The following is a 20,993-nucleotide window of genomic DNA, read 5'->3' as shown; positions in this document are numbered from 1 at the left end:
TGCGTGGCGGCTCGAGTCCTCTCGTCCTCTGGCTTGAGATGGCTGCCACCTATGGGTCAGATGATTGCATGGCAGCATTAAGCAATTGGTAATTAAATATATTTTTGTCCTAAAAAGTGTAAAATTTTGGAAAAAAATTTTCACGAACATTAATTGTCACGCACAACGAGTCTGTGTGGAAAATGTCAGCTCGATTGGATCACGGGAAGTGGGTTAAAAAACGACCGCAAGATTTGCACGGTCGCAAGCAAGCGAACTTAATATAAAGGATTTAAAAAGGTGTCAGTTTTGTTGCCAGATAAAAGGGTAAAAAAACAATTATCATATTTTTTACTGGCAAATGAGGTTCCAATGGTGTAACCACATATCTTTGTTGTGAACATGCAAACACAAAAAACATGCTCTGGTAGTATATATCTTTTTTTTATCGATTATTGTCTTTGAATAGATTACCTCCTGTATGTACATAATCGATTAGATCTACGTATACATAATCGATTATCTCCGTGTGCGACCTGGGTTCGGATTATCTGAACCGTTCCCGGGCCTCCCCTAGGTCGACTCGGCCTCAAATGAGTAGCTGGTGCGCTGTGTAAACATCGCCACTAGGGGAGACAAAGGCGGCCGGGGGTGGTCGTGCCGGCCTTCATAGGTGCTGCAAACAGCACTTGCCCCAACAGTCTGTGCAGGCTATACGGGGGGTCTTTGTCTTGAACTTTTTTCGCACCGTACGGAGCCAACCGTGCTAATCTGTGGGTCTGGGTGTGTGGATATCTCTGTGTGTGTATGTTTGCTGAACTTTTTTCGCACCGTACATATCCAACCGTGCAATTCGGACCCTTTAACGGAACCCTTCGAGTTTGTAGCTTCAGTGGCAAATCACCGAGCAGCTGGCAAGTCTAAGGGGCCGTCCATAAATGACGTCACACGATTTTGGACGATTTTTGACCCCCCCCCTTCGTCACACGGCGTCACAAAAAGTCAGACCCCCCCCCCCTTAAATATGACGTCACAAAGCTCTGCCCCCCCCCCCCCCCCCAAAATAAAAACATGTTTCAAATCGCTTTAAACTATTGTCATTGTAGTGCGTATTTAATGTGGCGCTGCACTCTGATGTAGTAGGAGAAAACATTTATTTGAAAGTCTATTTAATTAAGCAGAACGTGTTGCCTATATTTATTTAAAGTTGCCCATTTTGATGTGAAATTGCGTTTCCCCACACCGCCCCTCCCAGAATGGCGTGCGTCGGTCTCTCTGCACGTGGACGGCTGATTTTAAAGCCGACGTCGCGGCGTTCAGGAGACATGGGACCGACTTCGCCGTGCCCGCACCGTGCCCGCACCGTGCCCGCACCGTGCCCGCACCGTGCCCGCACCGTGCCCGCACCGTGCCCGCACCGTGCCCGCACCGTGCCCGCACCGTGCCCGCACCGTGCCCGCACCGTGCCCGCACCGTGCCCGCACCGTGCCCGCACCGTGCCCGCACCGTGCCCGCACCGTGCCCGCACCGTAGGCAGAATGCGCATGAAACGTGGGTGGAGCCAGGTTGAAGAGAATGAATGGGGGGGGGTGAAGGGAAGAGAGGGGAGGGGACATGCATTAGCGGATTAATGCACACTTTCCCCACAGACATTATAAATGTTATTTGCTATGAATTTTTCGATTTAAAGCTTTCGTGGCTGCAGGGATTAATCTTCTTGGTTCTTTCGGTAAAGTCACGTAGAATGGAAATAATAAAAATAAAACAATAAAATACAATTCTCACGACGTTTCGGCCACAACGCAAGCAGCCGTCCTCAGGTGAAGAACAGGTCTGTCGATAAGACAGAGTCTGTTATTTGTAGCAGTGTAGCGGTCAGCGCCGCGCTACGAACCCGGCGACCCGAGTTCGATTCCCGCTCACGGCCACCAACACCGGTGACGATTATCTGAACCGGTTCTGGGCATCCCCTAGGTCGACTCGGCCTCAAATGAGTAGCTGGTGCGGTGCATAAACATCGCCACTGGGGAGACAAAGGGGGCCGGGATTGGTGCTGGCCACCCACCCCCCTCGTGAGCCGTGCCGGCCTTCGTAGGTGCTACTCGCTAACAGCACTTGCCCCAGCAGTCTGTTGAGGCTACACGGGGGATCTTTGTCTTGTGGTTCTTGTACACGTACCACCGCTCGTTCTTGTCAATGCACTGCTGGATGAGAGCCTCGCCACCAGAAAGCAGATCAGGCAGAGAAGCAGAGGCACAATCGACTGGCTTTCTCTCTCTCTTCCCGTGTCTCTCTGTCTCTCTCCCCGTCTTTCTCTCCGTGTGTCTCTCTCCGTGTGTCTCTCTCCCCATGTCTCTCTCCCCGTGTCTCTCCCTGCGTCTCTCTCCCCGTGTCTCTCGCTCCGTGTCTCTCTCCGTGTCTCTTTCTCCGCGTCTATCTCCCCGCGTCTCTCTCCCCGTATCTCTCTCCCCGTGTCTCTCTCCCCACGTCTCTCTCCCCGCGTCTCTCTCTCCGTGTCTCTCCCCCGTCTCTCTCTCCGTGTCTCTCTCTCCGCGTCTCTCTCCCCGTGTCTCTCTCTCCCCGTGTCTCTCTCCCCGTCTCTCTCTCCCCGTGTCTCTCTCCCCGTCTCTCTCTCCCCGTGTCTCTCTCCCTGTCTCTCTCTCCCCGTCTTTCTCTCAGTGTGTCTCGCCGTGTCTCTCTCTCTCTCTGTGCCTATCTCTCCCTCTCTCCCCGTGTCTCTCTCCTCGCGTCTCTCTCCCTCTGACTGACGGACTGAGTGGAGCGTGCATTTCAGGGAGCGGTGGGGTAGTGGTTTAGCGCGCTGCACTGTGCACCCGGGCGACCCGAGTTCGATTCCCGCTCACGGCCAACATCGGTGACGATCACCCGAGTCGGTCCTGGGCCTCCCACCTAGGTCGACTCGGCCTCAAATGTGGTGTGTAAAAACGCCGCCACTGGAGAGACAAAGACGGTCTGGCGCAGTGCTGGCCACCCCCACCCCCTGGTGTACCGTGCCGATCTTCACAGGTGCTCGCTAACAGCCAACAGCTCCGCCTCTTATTACACGTTTTTATTTAACTCACTCTGCTGTTGTTGTTGTATCCTCAAATCTTGTAACTCAATTTTAACCCACTTCCCAATGTGGTATCGACTGCAAACTTCGTATACTTGTCATGCTGATGACAATACTACATTCTATCATCAAAAATAAAAAAGATATTTGTAAACAATCTTTTTTTTACACGCTTTCTATTAACTCACTCTGTCTGTTGTTGTCGTATCCTCAAATCTTGTAACTAAATTTTAACCAACTTCCCAATGCGGTATCGACTGCAAACTTGGTATACTTATGTCATACTGATGACAACACTACATTCTATCATTAAAAATAAAAACAAATATTTTTAAACATTCTTTTTTATCTGTTATGTTTCGGCTTGGGTCTAATTGTCCACGCTCAACTGACGTTGGCTGTAAATCACCACGGTCCCTTACGTTGTGGCAAGCCTCAGGGCCACTTCCTGGAGTCGTGGAGTTCTTCCATTACTAGTACGGTACATTTCAATAAAGCGTGTTTTTAAATACGTTTTTTTAAATGACTTTTTTCTGCATGGGTTTCCTCCAGACGCTGTGGTAATCAGTCAAAACAAGATTCTATGTTCACCATTGAAACCTCCTTTGCCAGTAGCAAAATATGATGTTTTTTTACCCTTTTATCTGGAAACAAAACTGACACCTTTTTTTGGCGTCATCTGGTCCAACACCATGTGAGACTAGGCTCTAAGAAAAGCGGTCTCGGGTGTGGACCAATCAATTTCAAGGACAGTGCATACATTATCAGAGTTGTGGTTTTTGTTTGCATTCCGACCGCAGGTATTGTGGTCAATGCAAACATGACTCCTTGTAAAAAAAGGTGTCAATTTTGTTGCCAGATAAAAGGGTAAACAATCTATTATCAAGATTCTATGTTGTTCCAATCTGCTTCTGACTCTAAATGTCTCCCTGATGCAGTATTATACAAGGTGGTCCAAAAGTTAGGACACATAGGGTTGTTATACAGTTCTAGATTTGAAGCTTTCGTGACTGCAAGGATTCATATTCTTAGGTTTTTTCGGTAAAGTCACGTAGGTAAAATATTAAAGTTAATAAAAATAAAAATCACGACGTTTCGGAGGCAACACAAGCTTCCGTCTTCAGGTGGAACCGTCACAGCCACGACAAGTGATACAGCTATCGTGCCGTGACGGTTCCACCTGAAGACGGAAGCTTGTGTTGCCTCCGAAACGTCGTGATTTTTATTTTATTTCACTTTTATTAATTAAAATTTTTTACCGAAGTGACTTTACCGAAAAAACCTAAGAATTTGTTATACAGTGTTGGAAACTGGGTTGAAACCGATTCGGGTGGCGAGAACAACGCGATACAAACATTGGAAGGAAGGTCATGAACATGGAAGGTTCCAGTGTAGAGACTGAAAAGGCAGGTCAAGCAAGCGCATGAGAAGCTGTGAATCAGCTGATGGACTGTGGATTGGATGTCAAGATGAGTTGAGACTAATTCCACTTCAGCTTGGACTAACCCCCCCCCCCCCCCACTTGAGCTTGGACTAACCCCCCCACTTCAGCTTGGACTAACCGCCCGCGTCGTGCGTGGAGACGTCCTTCCGCTTGCGACGTGCAGGACTGCAGTACATCTTACCTGCTGCGTGACAACGGGGGGGGAGAGAACAAACACTGGACGGTGCACGCCGCATGCACCACCCTCCTGTCCACAGTCATCGCGACAGACCCGGCTGGAAAACACTCGTCGTGAAAGTCCATCAGGCTGCTGGACACGTTACTTTATTTTACTTTCGACAGGAAGCGACAGACCCCCTTTGTTTTACCATATCAGTTATAGCAATTTTAACATTCCTCTAGGTAATGAGATATCAGTACAGCAAGCGGGTTCGCGATACCCGTCTCCAACAACCGCCGAGTGTTGTTACGCCCACAAGAGTCAAAAGTTTTTCTCCGGCACGCACTCCGGGTTTTCCTCCCAACGGAACGCTCGTTAAAATTCATCACTCCCAACACGGCGAGCGGATCTCCGAGTCCCCCGAGCCTCAGCTGTGCTTCATCGTCGGCCCCGGCTGGTGCAGGATGTATCGGCCGACCTGCCCGTCGCGCTCCAGCTCGCGCATTATGTCGTCGCGATGCATGCGCCGACGCAGAACCAGGTGGCGCCGGCCGTCCCGCCAGTAGCTCTTGCTGCGCAGGTTGTAGCGCGCGGCCACAAGGTGCACGCACTTGCGTTCGTCAAGCGTCAGCTCCGACGAGAAGGTGAGCTCGTCTTGCCGGGACGACACGGCGTACTCCCGGATCACCTCCTCCACGCTGCGCGCCGTCACCGCGCTGCCCTGGCTCGTGCCGAGCCCCTCGCGCGCCATGCGCTGGTGCACGGTAATGGGTTCCGAGATCCCCTCGCGCCCGGCCGCGCCGATCCCGCCTCCCGTCCAACCCATCTTGCGCATCAGCTGGCTGCCCACGTTGTCCTCCGACAGACGCTCGCCGCCGCCGCGTCGCAGGATGTCGCGGCGCGACACCGTCGGCCCCTGGGCGACGTTGCCGGCGTTGCCGTTGGCCGTCGGCGTGATGGTGGGGCGGGTCTGGCGCAGGAATTCTAGGCCCTGCTCGGCCACGGTTTGCTTCACCGCCTTCTTGGGCCCCACGGCGCTGGTGACGAAATCGCCGCCGATGTAGAGCGAGCAGCACCAGTGGAACACGCCGCTCGAATCCATCTGCAGCGGCTCGAAGCGGAACTCTACGTCGGTGCGGTTGAACTGCGCCGAGTTGTTGAGCACGCACACGGGATTATCGGCGTTGTCCAACACCACGAACTCGCGCAGCGTCGATCCGCGTCCGTGCCACTGCCCGCCGCAGCGCTGCTGATGCATCGTCAATTGCTTCGGCGGCGCTGCCGCCGCCGGAACGTTCCGGCTCTTGGGAGCGGGGTCGCAGAAGGGGTCCGAGAGCGCCGGCGGCAGGTCCGGCCTGGCCGGCTCCGAGCGGTCGTTGAGGACGAGGTCGTGCATGGCGGCGTCGTGCTCGACCGAGCCGAAGCCCGGGTTGGCGCTGGGCGCGGCGCCGTTGTTGCCACCGCCGCCGCGCCGAAGCAAGACGCTGCTGCGGTGCCGCGTGACCTGCTGCACGTGCACCGAGTCGCGCAGGAAGAGGCTCAGCGCCCGCTGGGTGGCGCGGTCGCGGGCGCCGTTCTTGCTGCCTGAGTAGCCGGTGGCGAGGTAGATGAGGCGGCAGCGCAGCTCGCAGGCGTAGCCCTGGGTGGGCAGCTGACGGTCCTTGGGCAGGTCGGCGGGCGCCAGCCTCGACAGCTCCACGTACGTGTACTCGGGGTTGCAGCCCGACTCCTGCGCGGCGGCCGTGAAGAGCTTGCTGAAGTTGAGCTCGCTCCTGAAGCCGCCCTCCTCGTGCAGAATCCGCTTCACCACCTTTGGTCACGGGAACAAGGGCGAGGGATGAGCGAGCGTTAACCCTTGCCGCCTGCGATGCAGCCAAGAGGCCGCGAATCAGAGGTCGCAACCGGGTTCCCGATACCCGTACCCTACCCGATACCCGGCTACCCGTTCCCGGCTGGGTACGGGTACGGGTACCTGTTTGCGACCCTGGTGCGGCCGGGTACGGGTAGGCCGTGAGTCACCGGTGAGTAACCGTTTGTCACTCATTTCGGGTAGGGTACGGGTAGCGTACAGGTACCCGTACCCAGCCGGGTACGGGTACGGCCGGGTACGGGTACCCGTTTGCGACCCTGGTGCGGCCGGGTACGGGTACGGGTAAGGAATCAAAACCTGTTTGCGACCTCTGCCGCGAATACGGTTCGGCATCGTGGTTCCACACAAAAAGGGGGCGATCGTCTCTAAAACATTGATGGTACCGCCTTCGTTTGCAGCGTCCGTCTTTTACGTTCCATCCCCGTTAGTCCGTTCACAGGTCGCCCTTGCGTACAATGCGGGGCGTTCGTCATAAATTTGACGTCAAATATTCAATAAGTTTTACTTCATCATGTGCAGGCAGACCTCGCTTAGTGCCGAAGATGCATTCATATTTACGTGTACGTGTGTGTATGTTGTGGGGAGCGGTTGTGCAGCGGTTAGCGCGCTGCGCTACCAACCCAGCGACCCAAGTTCGATTCCCACGCACGGCAAACACAGTGGCAATTATCTGAACCGGTCCTGGCTCACAGAGGTCGACTCAGCCTCAAATGAGTACCTGGGGCGGTGTTTAAACATCACCACTCGGGAGACAAAAGCAGCCAGGCGTGGTGCTGGCCACCCACCCCCTCGTGTGCCGTGCCGGCCTTCATAGGTGCTACTCGCTAACAGCACTTGCCCCAACAGTCTGGTCAGGCTATACGGGGGATCTTTAGTCTTTTTGTGTCTGTAGAACTTGTCGCACCGTACATAGCCAAACGTGCTAATCCGAGGTGAAGTGAGCGCCAATTGAAACAGGACTAAAAGGGTCATTATGGCATTGTATAATATTCGGGGATGTGTTTCCAAGAGCATTATTTGTTTCGTATGAGCAATGTATGCGGGCTTCATTGGGGTATCGGTAATGGAGCTAATAATACAGGTGATCAACATTATACTGGTAGGAACCTCCTGGTTACACCAGCCCACAGGGGATTATTGTGTCCGTCGTGCAGGGAGGGGCTGGGTGGGGAGGGGATGGTGGGGAGGAGCTGGGTGGGGAGGGTGGGAGGGGTGGGAAGGGGCTGGGTGGGGAGGGTGGGAGGGGTGGGGTGGGGCTGGGTGGGGAGGGGCTGGTCACCCCGTGGTGCCCTTATAAAACTCAACGTTTAACCTACTCACGCCGGCTTGTGCCCGCCCTCACAGTCGGCCTTAGTTGCGGAATACACCACGCCGCCGTTGACCCTGGCCACTGACCGAGCAACCCGACGTTCCTACCAGCTCCCTCCGCAGGAATGTGTTTTAATAAACAAACAGGGTAGGGAGGCCCTACCAGGAGTACAAGACTCCAGGCGATATAGTTCGGAGGGTCATTGATGTCTATTGTATCATTGTGCATTTCCCCCTAACGTGAAATTTTATAGTATGACCATGAACAATTTTCTACCACTACCAGTTTATTTGCTTTGCGACAAATGATGCATCCAATGTGTCTTCGTCGATACTGATATTATTCTAGTGGGCACGTCAACCTGTAACACCTAATTTCTGTACTTTTGGGAAAATAATCTCTCCACCATGACTGAAAGAGATGCCGCTCTAAAATCTCGCCACATACAAATCTGCAAGGAATAAAATGGACGTGTGTCATGAAGAGAGCAAAACTTGACTTTTCAAATCACATGTGCGGGATACTGGCACCCTGTCCCACTTGCCTTCTTTCATCCATGCGGGTTATGTTTGCGAGTGCTGTTTAATACAATTTCTGCAAATTTAAGTTCCACAAATAAGGGGTCTGTAGTTCTTGACCAAAAATGTTGGCTCTTGTTTTGTGATAACCAAAATGAAAGGGCCCCTCAGTAGTGGCAATTTTTTCCGAATAGGGAGTTCTCAAGCAAAACGTCCATATCCCGAAAACCCATTTTTCTCATCTTTGCTAAACAACGACAAGTTAAACAACAATTTCTTTTACATAAATCGGTTCACACCTCCCCCGTAGGATTTCCGCGGTGCAAGAACATTAATCACCTTGTGCAATCGTGTGAAGATAATCTGCCTCGGTTGAATCTTGATCTTGTCGAACGGCGACTGCGACTCCGCCTGCTGTTGCTTCGAAGGTTGTGACAGGAGCGGCTGTTTCACCACCGGTGCCGCCTTCACCGGCGCCGCCCTCACCGGCGCCACCGGTGGTGCCGGCGACGTCACCGCCACCGCGTTCCAGCTGTCCTGAGTGGGGTCCCCCAAGGAGTCGGTGAGTGCCGGCAGCACGTCCGTTCTGGGCGGCTCCGCGCGGTCGTTGAGGACGAGGTCGTGCATGACCGAGTCGTCTTCGGCGGAGCCGAGCCCCGGGTTTGCGCCGTTTTTGCCGCGGTGAAGCAAGACGCTGCTGCGGCGCCGCACAAACTGCTGCACGTACACCGAGTCGTGCAGAAAGAGGCTCAGCGCGCGCTGGGTGGCGCGGTCGCGAGCGCCGTTCTTGCCGACCCAAAAGCCGGTTGCCAGGTAGACGTGGCTGCAGCGCAGCTCGCAGGCGTAGCCCTGGGTGGATAGATGTTGCCCCGCGGGCAGATCGGCCGGCGCCAGCCTCGACATCTCCACGTACGTGTACTCGGGGTTGCAGCGCGAAGCCTGCGTGGCGGCCGTCAGGAGCTTGCTGAAGTTGAGATCATTCCTGAAGCCGCCCTCCTTTTTCAGCATCAGCGTCACCACCTTTGCGTCCGAAGGGGATTGGGGGCAAGGGTTACCATTTACATTTTACACGTTTCCCGTCAAGATTTCAATTGTAAATACATTTCGATTTAAAGCTTTCGTGACTGCAGGGATTCATCTTCTTGGTTCTTTCGGTAAAGTCGTGAGAATTATTTTATTATGTTGTATTTTTATTATTTATTATTTCCATTCTAAGTGACTTTACCGAAAGAACCAAGAAGATGTAAATATATTGTTTTCCTCTTCTTGGACTTTTCGGTAAAGTCACGTAGAAGGGAAGTAATAAAAGAATAAAAATAAACAATAAAATAATTCTCACGATGTTTCGGCCACAACGCAAGCAGCCGTCCTCAGATGAAGAACAGGTCCGTCGAGGCGACAGAGTCTGACTCTGTCGCCTTTATTTTTATTATTTTATTACTTCCCTTCTACGTGACTTTACCGAAAGAACCAAGAAGATGAATCCCTGCAGTCACGAAAGCTTTACTTCGAAATATTGTTTTCCGACACGCTCAATCGACGATGCGTGCGTTGCGAGTGCAGGAATTCACGGTGGCAGCTCCTCTGAAAGGGAAGATGAGTTCACACCCTAGGAGCGGTGCCACAGCAGAATCTACCCTCCGTCACCAACCTCCTTACTGGCAAAGCCCCCCAATCGAAACCCCCTTCGCTGGGGTCCCTCTCCTGGAAAAAGCCCCAAGCAAGGTCCCCTTCGTAGGGTTCATCCATCCTGGGAAGCAACAGAGCCCCATTCCTATCCTCCAAAATCTGGCGCATCCACGAGGCCTGTGGCTGACCCTCCTGGCCTCCTCATCCAGCCCACAAGGTTTTCTAAGCGTATTCTTAGGTTTTTTTTCGGTAAAGTCACGTAGATACAAAATTAATAAAAGTAAAATAATTAAATATATCGTGCTGTGACGGTTCCACCTGAAGACGGAAGCTTGTGTTGCCTCCGAAACGTCGTGATTTTTATTTTACTTTTATTTTACTTGTATTAATTTTAATTTTTTACCTACGTGACTTTACCACCTAAGAATATGAATCCTTGCAGTCACGAAAGCTTTCAAATCTAGAATTTCTAAGCGTAGATAACCTAGCCAAGAAAAATAGTCACATGGACAAAGTGCCATAGCAGGCATTCCCACATCATGCAGGTGACATACCTCATCTGTCTATGGGCGAGACACAAAATCATCCAGTCGGTACCCAAGTTGAGAGAGAAACCTGGTAAACAATGGAGTTCAGCTGGGCACCCAGTGATTTCCTGAACGTCCGCATCTAGGCTCTATAGAGCAAAGCAGAAACGCAATAAAACACACAGCTTCGTTCTAGATTTTAAGTTTTCATGACTGCAAGGATCCATACTCTTTGTTTTTTTCGGTAAAGTCACGTAGGTGAAAAAAAATTATAAAGAGAAAAAAACAACTTAATTTAGTTGTTTTTCTATTTTATTTTTTTTCACCGACGTGACTTTACCGAATAAACCAAAGAGTACACAGCTTCGTCCTTCTCCCGCATCATTCTTGCTGGTGCCACTGCCACCACCACCACAGACAAAAACATTCCCAGCAGTCCGGATTGCCGGATGGGATTACTCCAGAATTCACTGGGAAGAAACCAGAGGTACTTCTACCACAATTCAGAGCACTCGCAGTTCACGAATAAGAGGCCAGTCATCAGATAAACAACCTTTGCCGGAATTCGACTAGGTTGCTGGCACTCCCAGGGCGTGGCGTCCTGACGCGCCGAATCGATCGCCTTCTTCGGATCAACGTGGGCTGCAAGCAGCTTTCTCCCACAACTCCCAAAAGGCACTCAACAAGGACACACAAGTGCTAGCGCCACGGTGGCGAGATGTTAACTACCTCGCCTGGTGTGCAGGAGGTCGTGGGTTCGATCCCGACCCTGACACTCCCTGTGGTCGAGTGGAGTATTTGGCTGCTATAAATTGCCACATGATGATAAGCCACTTTTTTCAGCTATCATTTGTGGCCAGGTCGCTTCTGAAAAAGAGCTATGTAGCTCAGTGGGTCTTACCTGGTAACATATAGTTTAGTTTAATGTAGCGAGGCTTCGGTCCTAACACTTCAAGTTATGGACCAAAGCCAGACTGTTTGGGCAGCTGAATTAACAGATGATCGCAGACCCCTGCCAGATGCACATATGGCAAAAGCTTGCAAGGCACTGTGAGCACAATAACACAGTGGTATTTGTACAAGTTTATGCTGGTCATCCTTGCTCAACGGAATGGTTATCATTTCAGAACAGCTGGAATGATACTAGACTGCCCAATTGCTCACGGGATTAATATAAACCTATCCACCAGAGGTCGCAAACGGGTTTTGATTCCTTACCCGTACCCGGCCGCACTAGGGTCGCAAACGGGTACCCGTACCCGGCCGTACCCGTACCCTACCCGTACCCGGCCGGGTACGGGTAGGGTACGGGTATCGGGTACCCGATTGCGACCTCTGGGATGAAGCCATGTGGCAGGCGCGAGTGGGTTGATTCTAGGAACTTGAATTGTGAGAAGAGACAAGACGTTGGGAAATGAGTGACAAACGGTTACTCACCAGTGACTCAAGGCCTACCCGTACCCGGCCGCACCAGGGTCGCAAACGGGTACCTGTACCGTACCCGGCCGGGTACGGATAGCCGAGTATCGGGTAGGGTACGGGTATCGGGTACCCGATTGCGACCTCTGCTATCCACTACCTATCGGGAGTTACAGAAGAGATGCCTCAATCAACACAATGAACCTGGCATCTTGGAGCCAAGACTGAGGACTCTCAAACTCTACCTAACCCATTATCACCACCTTTAACTGTATACACCCATTTTTTATTCTTGTGCAACATCATAACTCCATTCTGTGCTGCCACAAACGAAATTATTTGCCTATCGGCCTCTAATTAGCTTTCCAATCCAATATTTTCCATATTTTCCAAATTAAACAGATGCTGCGAAATAAAAAATAGTCTGGAAAACCAGAAGGCCAATGGAACAAAAAAAACACATTTGATTTATAAATGGAGGCACAGAACAGAGTTCTGTATAAATACATTGAACTACCAATTCGTTTAAAATTTAAACCAAGGTTAAACATGTAAAACAATTGACAACTCCCGTCCATCCCGCATTTGAAAGGTAGTTACCTTGTGTAGCCGTGTGAAGATCGCCTGCTTCCCCGCGATTATGCTGCTACTGAACGGCGACTGCCGCAGATTCACAGCTTGCTGCTGCGGCTCCTGTTTCACAGCTTGTTGCTTCTGCTGCTGCTGCTTCAGAGTTTGCTGCAGCTGCTGCGGCTCCTGCTTCACAGCTTGTTGCTGCTGCTGCTGCTTCAAAGCTTGCTGCAGCTGCTGTTGCTCCTGGTCCAGAGGTTGCTGCTGCGGCTCCTGTTTCACAGCTTGTTGCTGCGGCTGCTGCTTCAAAGCTTGCTGCAGCTGCTGCTGCTGCTGCTTCAGAGCTTGCAGATGCAGTGCTTGCTGCTGCTTCAGAGCCTGCTGTTGCTGTTGCTGCTTCAGAGCCTGCTGCTGCTGCTGCTGCAACAAACTGAGCGACAGCGGCAGAGCGGGCCCTCTGCTGCCGCCTGGCCTCGGTTGCTGCATTCTGGGCGATGCCCCGGTGGTGCCGGCTGGCTTGAAGCGCTGGCGATAGTCGGCTTGCAGCTGGGCTGCGTAGTCCGACAGCGTCGACGACTTTTGGACTGTGGCCTGCTCGCTCCCTGCTGCAGCCGATGGTTTCGGAGGCGAAGCAGCAGACGTCGTTCCATGCTGCTTCTGTTGATGCAGCTGCGGCGGCTGTTGCTGCGGCTGCGTCTGGCCTTGGGTGACGGCGCCTTGTAAGATGGACACGAGGAGCCCCACTCCCGACGGGTCGGTGCGCAACTGAGTCTCCACCATCTTCTCGAATTGCGCGCGGAGACGCTCCTCAGCTTGCGCCTGCGATGGTCAGAATGCAACTCTTGTTACATCTTAGCCGTGGGACAATATCAAAACGGGTACCAGCTGCAGTTCGACAATTGCATTCCCCTGCCACTGCTGGTGGAACGGCCACCACGAGAGGGAGCTCGACAGCACGTCAAGAAGGTACCGGGTCGTCCTCTACTTACGATGGAGATGCGTTATGACGACCCCATCGTAAGTCGAAAATATCGCAAGTCGAAGATGGCCTAGCCTACCCAGGAGTCTTAAAGAATGGTGATATTTGAGGAAACAGAGTACCGTACAGTACCGTACTGTATAAACTATATACTGTATGTATTTATTAATTACAATACAGTAAAACCTTGGATTGCGAGCACAATTCGTTCAGGAAACGTGTGTTCGTAATCCAAAGCACTCGTGTATCAAAGCGAATTTCCCCGTAAGAAATCATGGAAACTCAAATGATTCGTTCCACAACCCAAAAATACTGTGTTCATACAAAAATTATGAATACAACATACCTTTTTCTATTTTTATTACTTAAATGTAATATAAAGTAAATCAAATTTATTAACTAAATTTAATCGTGGCTGGTGTGAGGGAGACGAGAGAGAGGAGAGGAGGGTTATTGTGGAGGACGACTTTCACTTGCAGTACAGTTACTAAAGAACAGTCACTACACTTGGACACAAAATAAAACAATGCTTTACCCACACACACACACACGTGGTCACAACACTATAGTAAACAGTATACGCTCGCACGGATGTTGACTCTACGAGTGAGGCACGCCGACTGAGACCGAGCATCGGAGACGATTACCCACAATCCCGCAGCGAGAGAAGAACCATTGGCTCAGTTGTGATCACGTGACGCTCGGCAAAGCGTATTTACTGTACGTACTGCAGTGCTCGTATTGCAAGACATCGCTCGTTTATCAAATTAATATTTACGTACATTTTTTGCTCGTCTTGCAAAACACTCACAGACCAAGTTACTCCCAATCCAAGGTTTTACCGTACTGTATTGCACAGTAAAATGTGAAGTAAAAAAAAAACCAGGGCAAATTCTTAGCCTACCTATAGGAACTGCAATTTAATAGAAAGTTTCTTCAGGAAACAATCCTATCTGCTATAAAAAACTTTTAACGTGCATTGAACGTATCGTATCGTGGTAACCCTAAAATGAAATCGCTAAAGCTACGTATCACACATGCATTGAATGTATCGTTCGCCGCTGCGTTTGCCTGCCGCGCGAAATGTAAAATATTTTACAATTTTGTCGTATCACTATCGCCATCGTAAGATCGAAATATCGTACGTCGGACCATCGTAACTCGGGGACTACCTGTATTCTATCATACTCCTCTTGGCAGAGGTGGGAGAACCCACACTTGACCCCACGCTCATGACCTTCCGATTGTGGTTGTACCCATCTACACCGCTCGGTCAGGCGATGGGAAACCTGCGGCTCCTGTGCCTCCTATGTGGCTCTTTAAGAGCCGCTTGGCGACGTTATTTATTCAGGGACGCGCCCCGTCTCGTATTCACATTGCGGCTCTTGAATTATTGAGTTTTCTTGTTTACCGAATTTTATAAACAAATATATGGCTCTTCTTGTTATTTTGGTTTGCTGAGCGTTGCGTTTAGGTGGACAGGGGGGCTGAGGGATTCAAGAAACTCTCCCAATGCTTCGACAGTGACGCCGGTAGATCGAATCAACCTGTGACCTCCGGATTGCAAGTCCAGTGCGCTATCACCCCATAGCAGCATCCCACTTAATAAGGCGGATGTGTAAGTACTCAGGGTGGTGCAGGTTGCACTGTGCTGATGAAATGACCAGTCCACCGTTTGCTTGATTACAGTGTTCATGGAACCACAATGGTACAAAAGCCCCCGCCAAAGTCTGAGGACCCAAATATTGCCATTTTATTTTCACGCGCTGAGACACGACCCTTGGATTTACATTTTACTTTAGTTTATTTCTAGGTCGTGACATAAAAAAAACTAGATGGCAGCACGGTCAGTGGGTGTTTAAACTCATACATATGGACCTCTGAGTGTTATAATCAGATTTATATTCTTAGGTTTTTTCGGTAAAGTCACGTAGGTAAAAAAGAATTCAAATTAATAAAAGGAGGCAACACAAGCTTCCGTCTTCAGGTGGAACCGTCACAGCACGATTGCTGCTGTATCAAGTGAGAGAAATTCCAAGAAAACAGTCCTTGTATATATACTGGTTGAGGGTGAGAGGAGCCAAGGTAGGCCCTGGATATTATTTTTGTGAGGTTCGGTGCGGCTGAAGCACGCTGTTATAATCAGGTTTCTCCGACGCCGAAACATCGAAAATGCTCATCAGAAATGGCGAAACAGCACAACGCAGAAGACTGCTTAAAAATCAGTCTTTTGAGACCGAGGCTTTCCTGGATAATTAATATTATTACGATGAACGTACGCAGGTGGCACCAACCTGATTTTCTGCCGCAGCCTTGTTTCCCGTGCCACTCTGATGCACCTGCAGCTGTGCCTGCACCATCGCCTGCAGGTGCTCCTGCAGCTGGTTCTCCAGCTGAGATCGCAGATCGCTCGTGGAATTAACCGACGACTGCTGAGCTCCCACACCTCCGACACTTCCTCCAACGCCTCCACCTCCAGCGCCTCCAGAATTTCCTCCAAAACCGTCGCCAACATTGCCTACCCCAGGTTTACATCCACCGTCGTCACCGACGTTGTTGGAAGGCCCGGCACCGGCGGGCTTCTGCGAACGGACAAACTGAATGGGCTCGAAGCGCGGCCGATACGTCGCTTGCGGCGCCGCGGTGGATTTCTCGCCGTCGGTGCCGGCACCGCCGGTGGCCGACTCGACCGATGCCAACCTCGCTCTTTTTTCCGACGTGGCCGAGTCGCTTGGCTCCGAGTTGCCGCCGCCGCCGCCAGATGCCGGTTCTTCGGCTGTAGCGGTGACAGAGAGCGCAACGCCGGCAATGCGCGAGTATTCCATTTGACACTATGGGAACCTCATTTGCCAGTAAAAATATGATAATTGGTTTTTTACCCTTCTATCTGGCAACAAAACTGACACCTTTTTACAAGGAGTCATGTTTGCATAGACCACAATACCTGCGGTCGTAATACAAACAAGTTATGTTCTTTTGTTTGTATTATGACTGCAGGTATTGCGGTCTATGCAAACATGACTCCTTGTAAAAAGGTGTCAGTTTTGTTGCCAGATAGAAGGGTAAAAAAACAATTATCATATTCCATTTGAATCGCGTCACCGCACCGTTTGCCACGATGTGAACGCTTTCAGAAAATTGTTGTTTAAGATGCTGGGATAAAGAGATAGGACTCACCGGGTCGTTTAAGCGCGGAGATAGGCTGACCGAGAACATTGAACTTAGGGCGTTGGTCAACTTCAATTCCCTTCGCCATCTCAGTCACCTTCTTCATCAGCTCCGACTTGTATCTGACATCATCATCATCAGCAGAAACATTGCCTTTGTTACTGGTAGGAACCACCTGGTTCCACAAGCCCACAGGGGATTATTGTGTCCGTCCGTTCATCGTGCATCCAAAAATGGGAGGGGTGGGGCTGGGTGGAGAGGGGAGGGTGGGGAGGGGCTGGGTGGGGAGGGTGAGGCTGGGTGGGGGGTGGGAGGGGTGGGGCTGGGTGGGGAGGGGCTGATCACCCCGTGGTGCCCTTATAAAACTCAACGTTTAAGCTACTCACGCCGGCTTGTGCCCGCCCTCACAGTCAGCCATATTTGCGGAATACACCACGCCGCCGTTGACCCTGGCCATTGACCGAGCAACCCAACTTTCCTACCAGCTCCCTCCGCAGGAATGTGTTATCATCATCAGCGGCAGCATCAGTTTTAATTTAAACAGCACGGCTCTAACATCTCAAGAAACGTGCCGACTGCTCACGCAACCTACTTAGTAGTGTGCGAATCACAGTTTGCGAGCTGACGGCTTAAGACATTCGAACAAAGTACCATCCACGTGAATATTCTCTGCTCACAAATTTTCTTTAAAGCAAGTGGTGGAGAACATTTTCCTTTCACGCGCTTTTGCGTTACGAAAAAGTTGAGTGCTCAAAAATTAGAAATACAGTGTTGCCGGGTGATAAATAAAATGTTCCCCACTAGTACCCAGTGCGGCTAACATGCTTAAAGTGACGGATAAATATCGCTTGCAAGCCGTTTCAAAGTGGGAGGCCTCACGTGGCTACAGGCCGTATGAAATTAAGTTGCATACCATAACTGACCCATGGACAAGAGGTAGCCCACACCTGACAACTGCTCGCGTAACTCGAAGGATGGGTTCACACTGACGTTAGCGCAAAATGTGTCTGCAACACCACAGTGGAACTTAACGTTAAAGCCACTTGGTATGTCGCATGATGAGTTTTTAACGATTGGCTCCATCCACTCACTCGGCTGCACCCCAATTGGCTGCCGATTCAAACCACGCGAAAGAGTTCTACCGACGTTTCCTGCTGCCGCCCTTACTGGACATCTGCGACAAAAAGCTTCACAACTCAGTCGAAATTAAGATTCTGATACTGAGAACGGAGTTACAACCCAGAACCGATCTTCCAAAAAGCCAGATTTCAACTGCAAGTCGCTCCAAGCCTGGGGCTTGTCATTCAGACTCTCTGTCTCCTCGACAGACTTGTTCTCCACCTGAGGACGGCTACTTGCGTTGTGGCCGAAACGTCGTGAGAATTATTAAATGTTTTATTCTTATTATTTTATTATTTCCCTTCTACGTGACTTTACCGAAAGAACCAAGAAGATGAATCCCTGCAGTCACGAAAGCTTTAAATCGAAATGCAAGACATGACACAAGAACCCTGACCGCACCTGCACCCCAGGAAGATGTGGTTCACCCAAACCATGGAGAGGGAGATGAGCCGATCCAGATCGTCGCCGCGGAATCGCTCGAGGTTCTGCGCCAGGAATCGCCGTCGCGCCTGCCATTCCTTGACGCTCTCTTGGGGGAGTTGCAGCGAGTCGAGCAGAGCGCTGTCTTCCTCACTGTCTCGCTCACCATCCGGCTCGCCGACTCGCTCAAGGTCTTGCTTGCCATCCCGCTCGCCCGCCATCGTGGGAGGGTGAACCTGTCTTTCTGTGTCTTCACATCACCACCGTCATCATCACTTAGTACTTGTTATCGCACCGCGAAATGAACTAAGAAGCGCAGTTCAACCGAGCACTTGCGCATAGATGGCGCACGTAACATATCGCTTGTAACGAATATTATTGAATTAATTATATTGTAAGTAGCAGTATGTGCGTTGTTTGTGTGTACGTATGTTGAACTTCTTTCACACAGTACGTAGCTAACCGTAAAATAAATAGTAGTAGCAGTCTCAACGGGTTCCTACATGGTTGAAATGTATGAATGACTAACACACACACACTGCTTCATGATACCCTATCTATAATACACACAAAATCAAATCCTTCAAAGATTTATGCAGGAAAGTCGCTCCTGTACTCTATACTAGTGACTTAGTGAACGTCTTAAAAAAGTTATATACACACACAAAAACAGATGTTCTCTTTTATAACAACAGTTTAACATTGCAACAGCGAATGTTGAACAAGTTCTACGCTGCATAACCAACACAGCCAATGTTTCGATTTAAAGCTTTCGTGACTGCAGGGATTCATCTTCTTGGTTCTTTCGGTAAAGTCACGTAGAATGGAAATAATAGTCATAAAAGAAAACATAATAAAATAATTCTCACGACGTTTCGGCCACAACGCAAGCAGCCGTCCTCAGGTGGAGAACAGGTCTGTCGAGAAGAGAGAGTCTGACATTTACCGAAAGAACCAAGAAGATGAATCCCTGCAGTCACGAAAGCTTTAAATCGAAACATTGGCTGTGTTGGTTATGCAGCGTAGAACTTGGTTCAACATTTGCTGTTGCAATGTTAAATTTCAGACTCTGTCCTCTCGACAGACCTGTTCTCCACCTGAGGACGGCTGCTTGCGTTGTGGCCGAAACGTCGTGAGAATTATTTTGTTATGTTTTCTTTTATGACTCTATTATTTCCATTCTACGTGACTTTACCGAAAGAACCAAGAAGATGAATCCCATATGTTATCGCACTGTAAAACGGCACTGTACGTCAACAGACCTCTTGGGCAATCCAACTCCTGACTGTTTAAAGTTAACCGACCATACTTCACCACCCTGGTCAGTCCGTGTTGATGAAATCGGAGAGGGGAGGGATGATAGAGAGAGAGATAGAGAGAGAAAGAACGCAATTCGTGGACAATTTTAGTTACAATTCTGTGCAAATTGTTAAGCCGGCAGGCGTTTGAAGGTCCCCCCGTGAGAGACGGCGGCTACTTTCTTTTGACAGCTACGACGACGAAACGCGCTGTACACTCGCACGGAAAGCCTCCCGGTCTAACAAGTGTCGCCTCGGCAAGGCAAGCGTCTAGAACGTCGGCAATTTGCGTTAGAAGCCTCGGCGCGGCCTTCAAAGCCGAGCCACCCGCACCGCATGTGCCGCATTACAATTCAAACGCCGCGGCAATTTATTAAATTAGCGGCAAAACCTCACAAACGCGCGAAGTTAACGGCTACAGCAATGACGATTTCAAATAAAATAAACCCTTGCAATGGTTGGGTAATAGGCCGCTTAGATGAAGCATTGCACGGGCCTAGGCCGTAGCGGCCTACCGCTATCCTACATTAAATAATGAATTTAAACTGAATCTCCTCACCTCAGGCGAACGAGCGCCTTAAGATCTCCATGTCGTCGTTTGACGTGAGGATGTCGGCAACAACGAGGATGTTCTGTTCGTAACAAAAATGTAAACGGTGAGTGTTAGGTAGCAAAAATTGTGTAAAGTTTTCTACAAAACGGCTTCTCGAAAAAACGCCGCCGCCTGTAACCGCCGAGCGAACTGGCAAAAAACGAAATGGCGCCGGCTCGAAGCCGCCTTGCTAATCGATCGCCGATCGATCGCGGTCGATCGCGTCTCTCTGTGGCTCGATTAGTATGGTCTATATTCTTAGTTTTTTTTAAAATCCTTTATATTAAGTTCACTTGCTTGCGTGCTTGCTTGCTTGCTTAGGACCGTGCAAATCTTTCGCTCGTTTTTTAACCCACTTCCCGTGATCCAATCGAGCTGACATTTTGCACACAGACTCGTTGTGCCAGACAATTAATGTTCGTGAAAAAAAATTCTCAAAATGTTACACTTTTTAGGCAAAAAAATTTATTTTACATATATTCAAATAGAACTCATTCATGGCTTTGGCTGAACGTCACAGTGTAAGAGCCCAGAGCGTAACCCCTCCACAGGCCGTGGCGGAGTAGCGCAGTTGGTAGCGCCCTCGCTTCCCATGCCAAAGGTCGCGGGATCGATCCCTGCGTCCTCCACAGATGAATATATTTTTAAATCCTTTATATTAAGTTCGCTGCCACGCATATAAATGATTTATAGTGAAAAACTTTGTTTTTACGGGTTATACTTATTTAAATCCTTTATATTAAGTTCACTTGCTTGCTTGCTTAGGACCGTGCAAATCTTTCGGTCGTTTTTTAACCCACTTCCCGTGATCCAATCGAGCTGAAATTTTGCACACAGACTCGTTGTGCGAGACAATTAATGTTCGTGAATTTTTTTTCCAAAATTATACACTTTTTAGGGAAAACAAATTAAATAT

The 20,993-nt window shown here is 50.1% G+C and overlaps 1 protein-coding gene across 2 annotated transcripts; it reads right to left on the bottom strand.

Annotated features, from left to right (window-relative positions):
* Positions 1 to 4,798: 4,798 nt before the first annotated feature.
* On the bottom strand, positions 4,799 to 20,237 carry LOC133357881 (uncharacterized). 2 transcript variants are annotated; one of them, XM_061576033.1, is made up of 7 exons: positions 20,045 to 20,237; positions 18,167 to 18,437; positions 16,655 to 16,767; positions 15,772 to 16,253; positions 12,529 to 13,317; positions 8,693 to 9,373; positions 4,799 to 6,466 (listed from the first exon to the last, which is right to left on the bottom strand). In XM_061576033.1, exons 2-7 carry the CDS (start codon positions 18,406 to 18,408, stop codon positions 5,084 to 5,086), a joined length of 3,690 nt encoding a protein of 1,229 aa, XP_061432017.1. In that variant the 5' UTR covers positions 18,409 to 18,437; positions 20,045 to 20,237; the 3' UTR covers positions 4,799 to 5,083. The 2 variants fall into 2 exon arrangements, with proteins under 2 accessions (XP_061432017.1, XP_061432018.1); XM_061576034.1 differs by lacking the exon at positions 20,045 to 20,237 and having other exon boundaries at positions 15,772 to 16,059; positions 18,167 to 18,306.
* Between the last annotated feature and the right edge of the window lie 756 nt (positions 20,238 to 20,993).

Source organism: Lethenteron reissneri, chromosome 60 (genome assembly GCF_015708825.2).
Source record: "Lethenteron reissneri isolate LAM-NWPU_2019-01 chromosome 60, ASM1570882v1, whole genome shotgun sequence".
Classification (NCBI taxonomy): domain Eukaryota; kingdom Metazoa; phylum Chordata; class Hyperoartia; order Petromyzontiformes; family Petromyzontidae; genus Lethenteron; species Lethenteron reissneri.
The sequence above is the reverse complement of the archived record's forward strand: the minus strand, read 5'-3'. Positions and strand labels throughout refer to the sequence as shown.

Coding starts and splice junctions, on each gene's coding strand:
- LOC133357881 (XM_061576033.1), bottom strand. CDS start 18,408: ATGGCGGGCGAGCGGGATGGCAAGCAAGACCTTGAGCGAGTCGGCGAG. Junction 16,768..18,166: donor CACATCTTCCTGGGGTGCAG/GTGCGGTCAGGG, acceptor TGATGATGTCAG/ATACAAGTCGGAGCTGATGA. Junction 9,374..12,528: donor TCTTCACACGGCTACACAAG/GTAACTACCTTT, acceptor TCGGACGCAAAG/GTGGTGACGCTGATGCTGAA.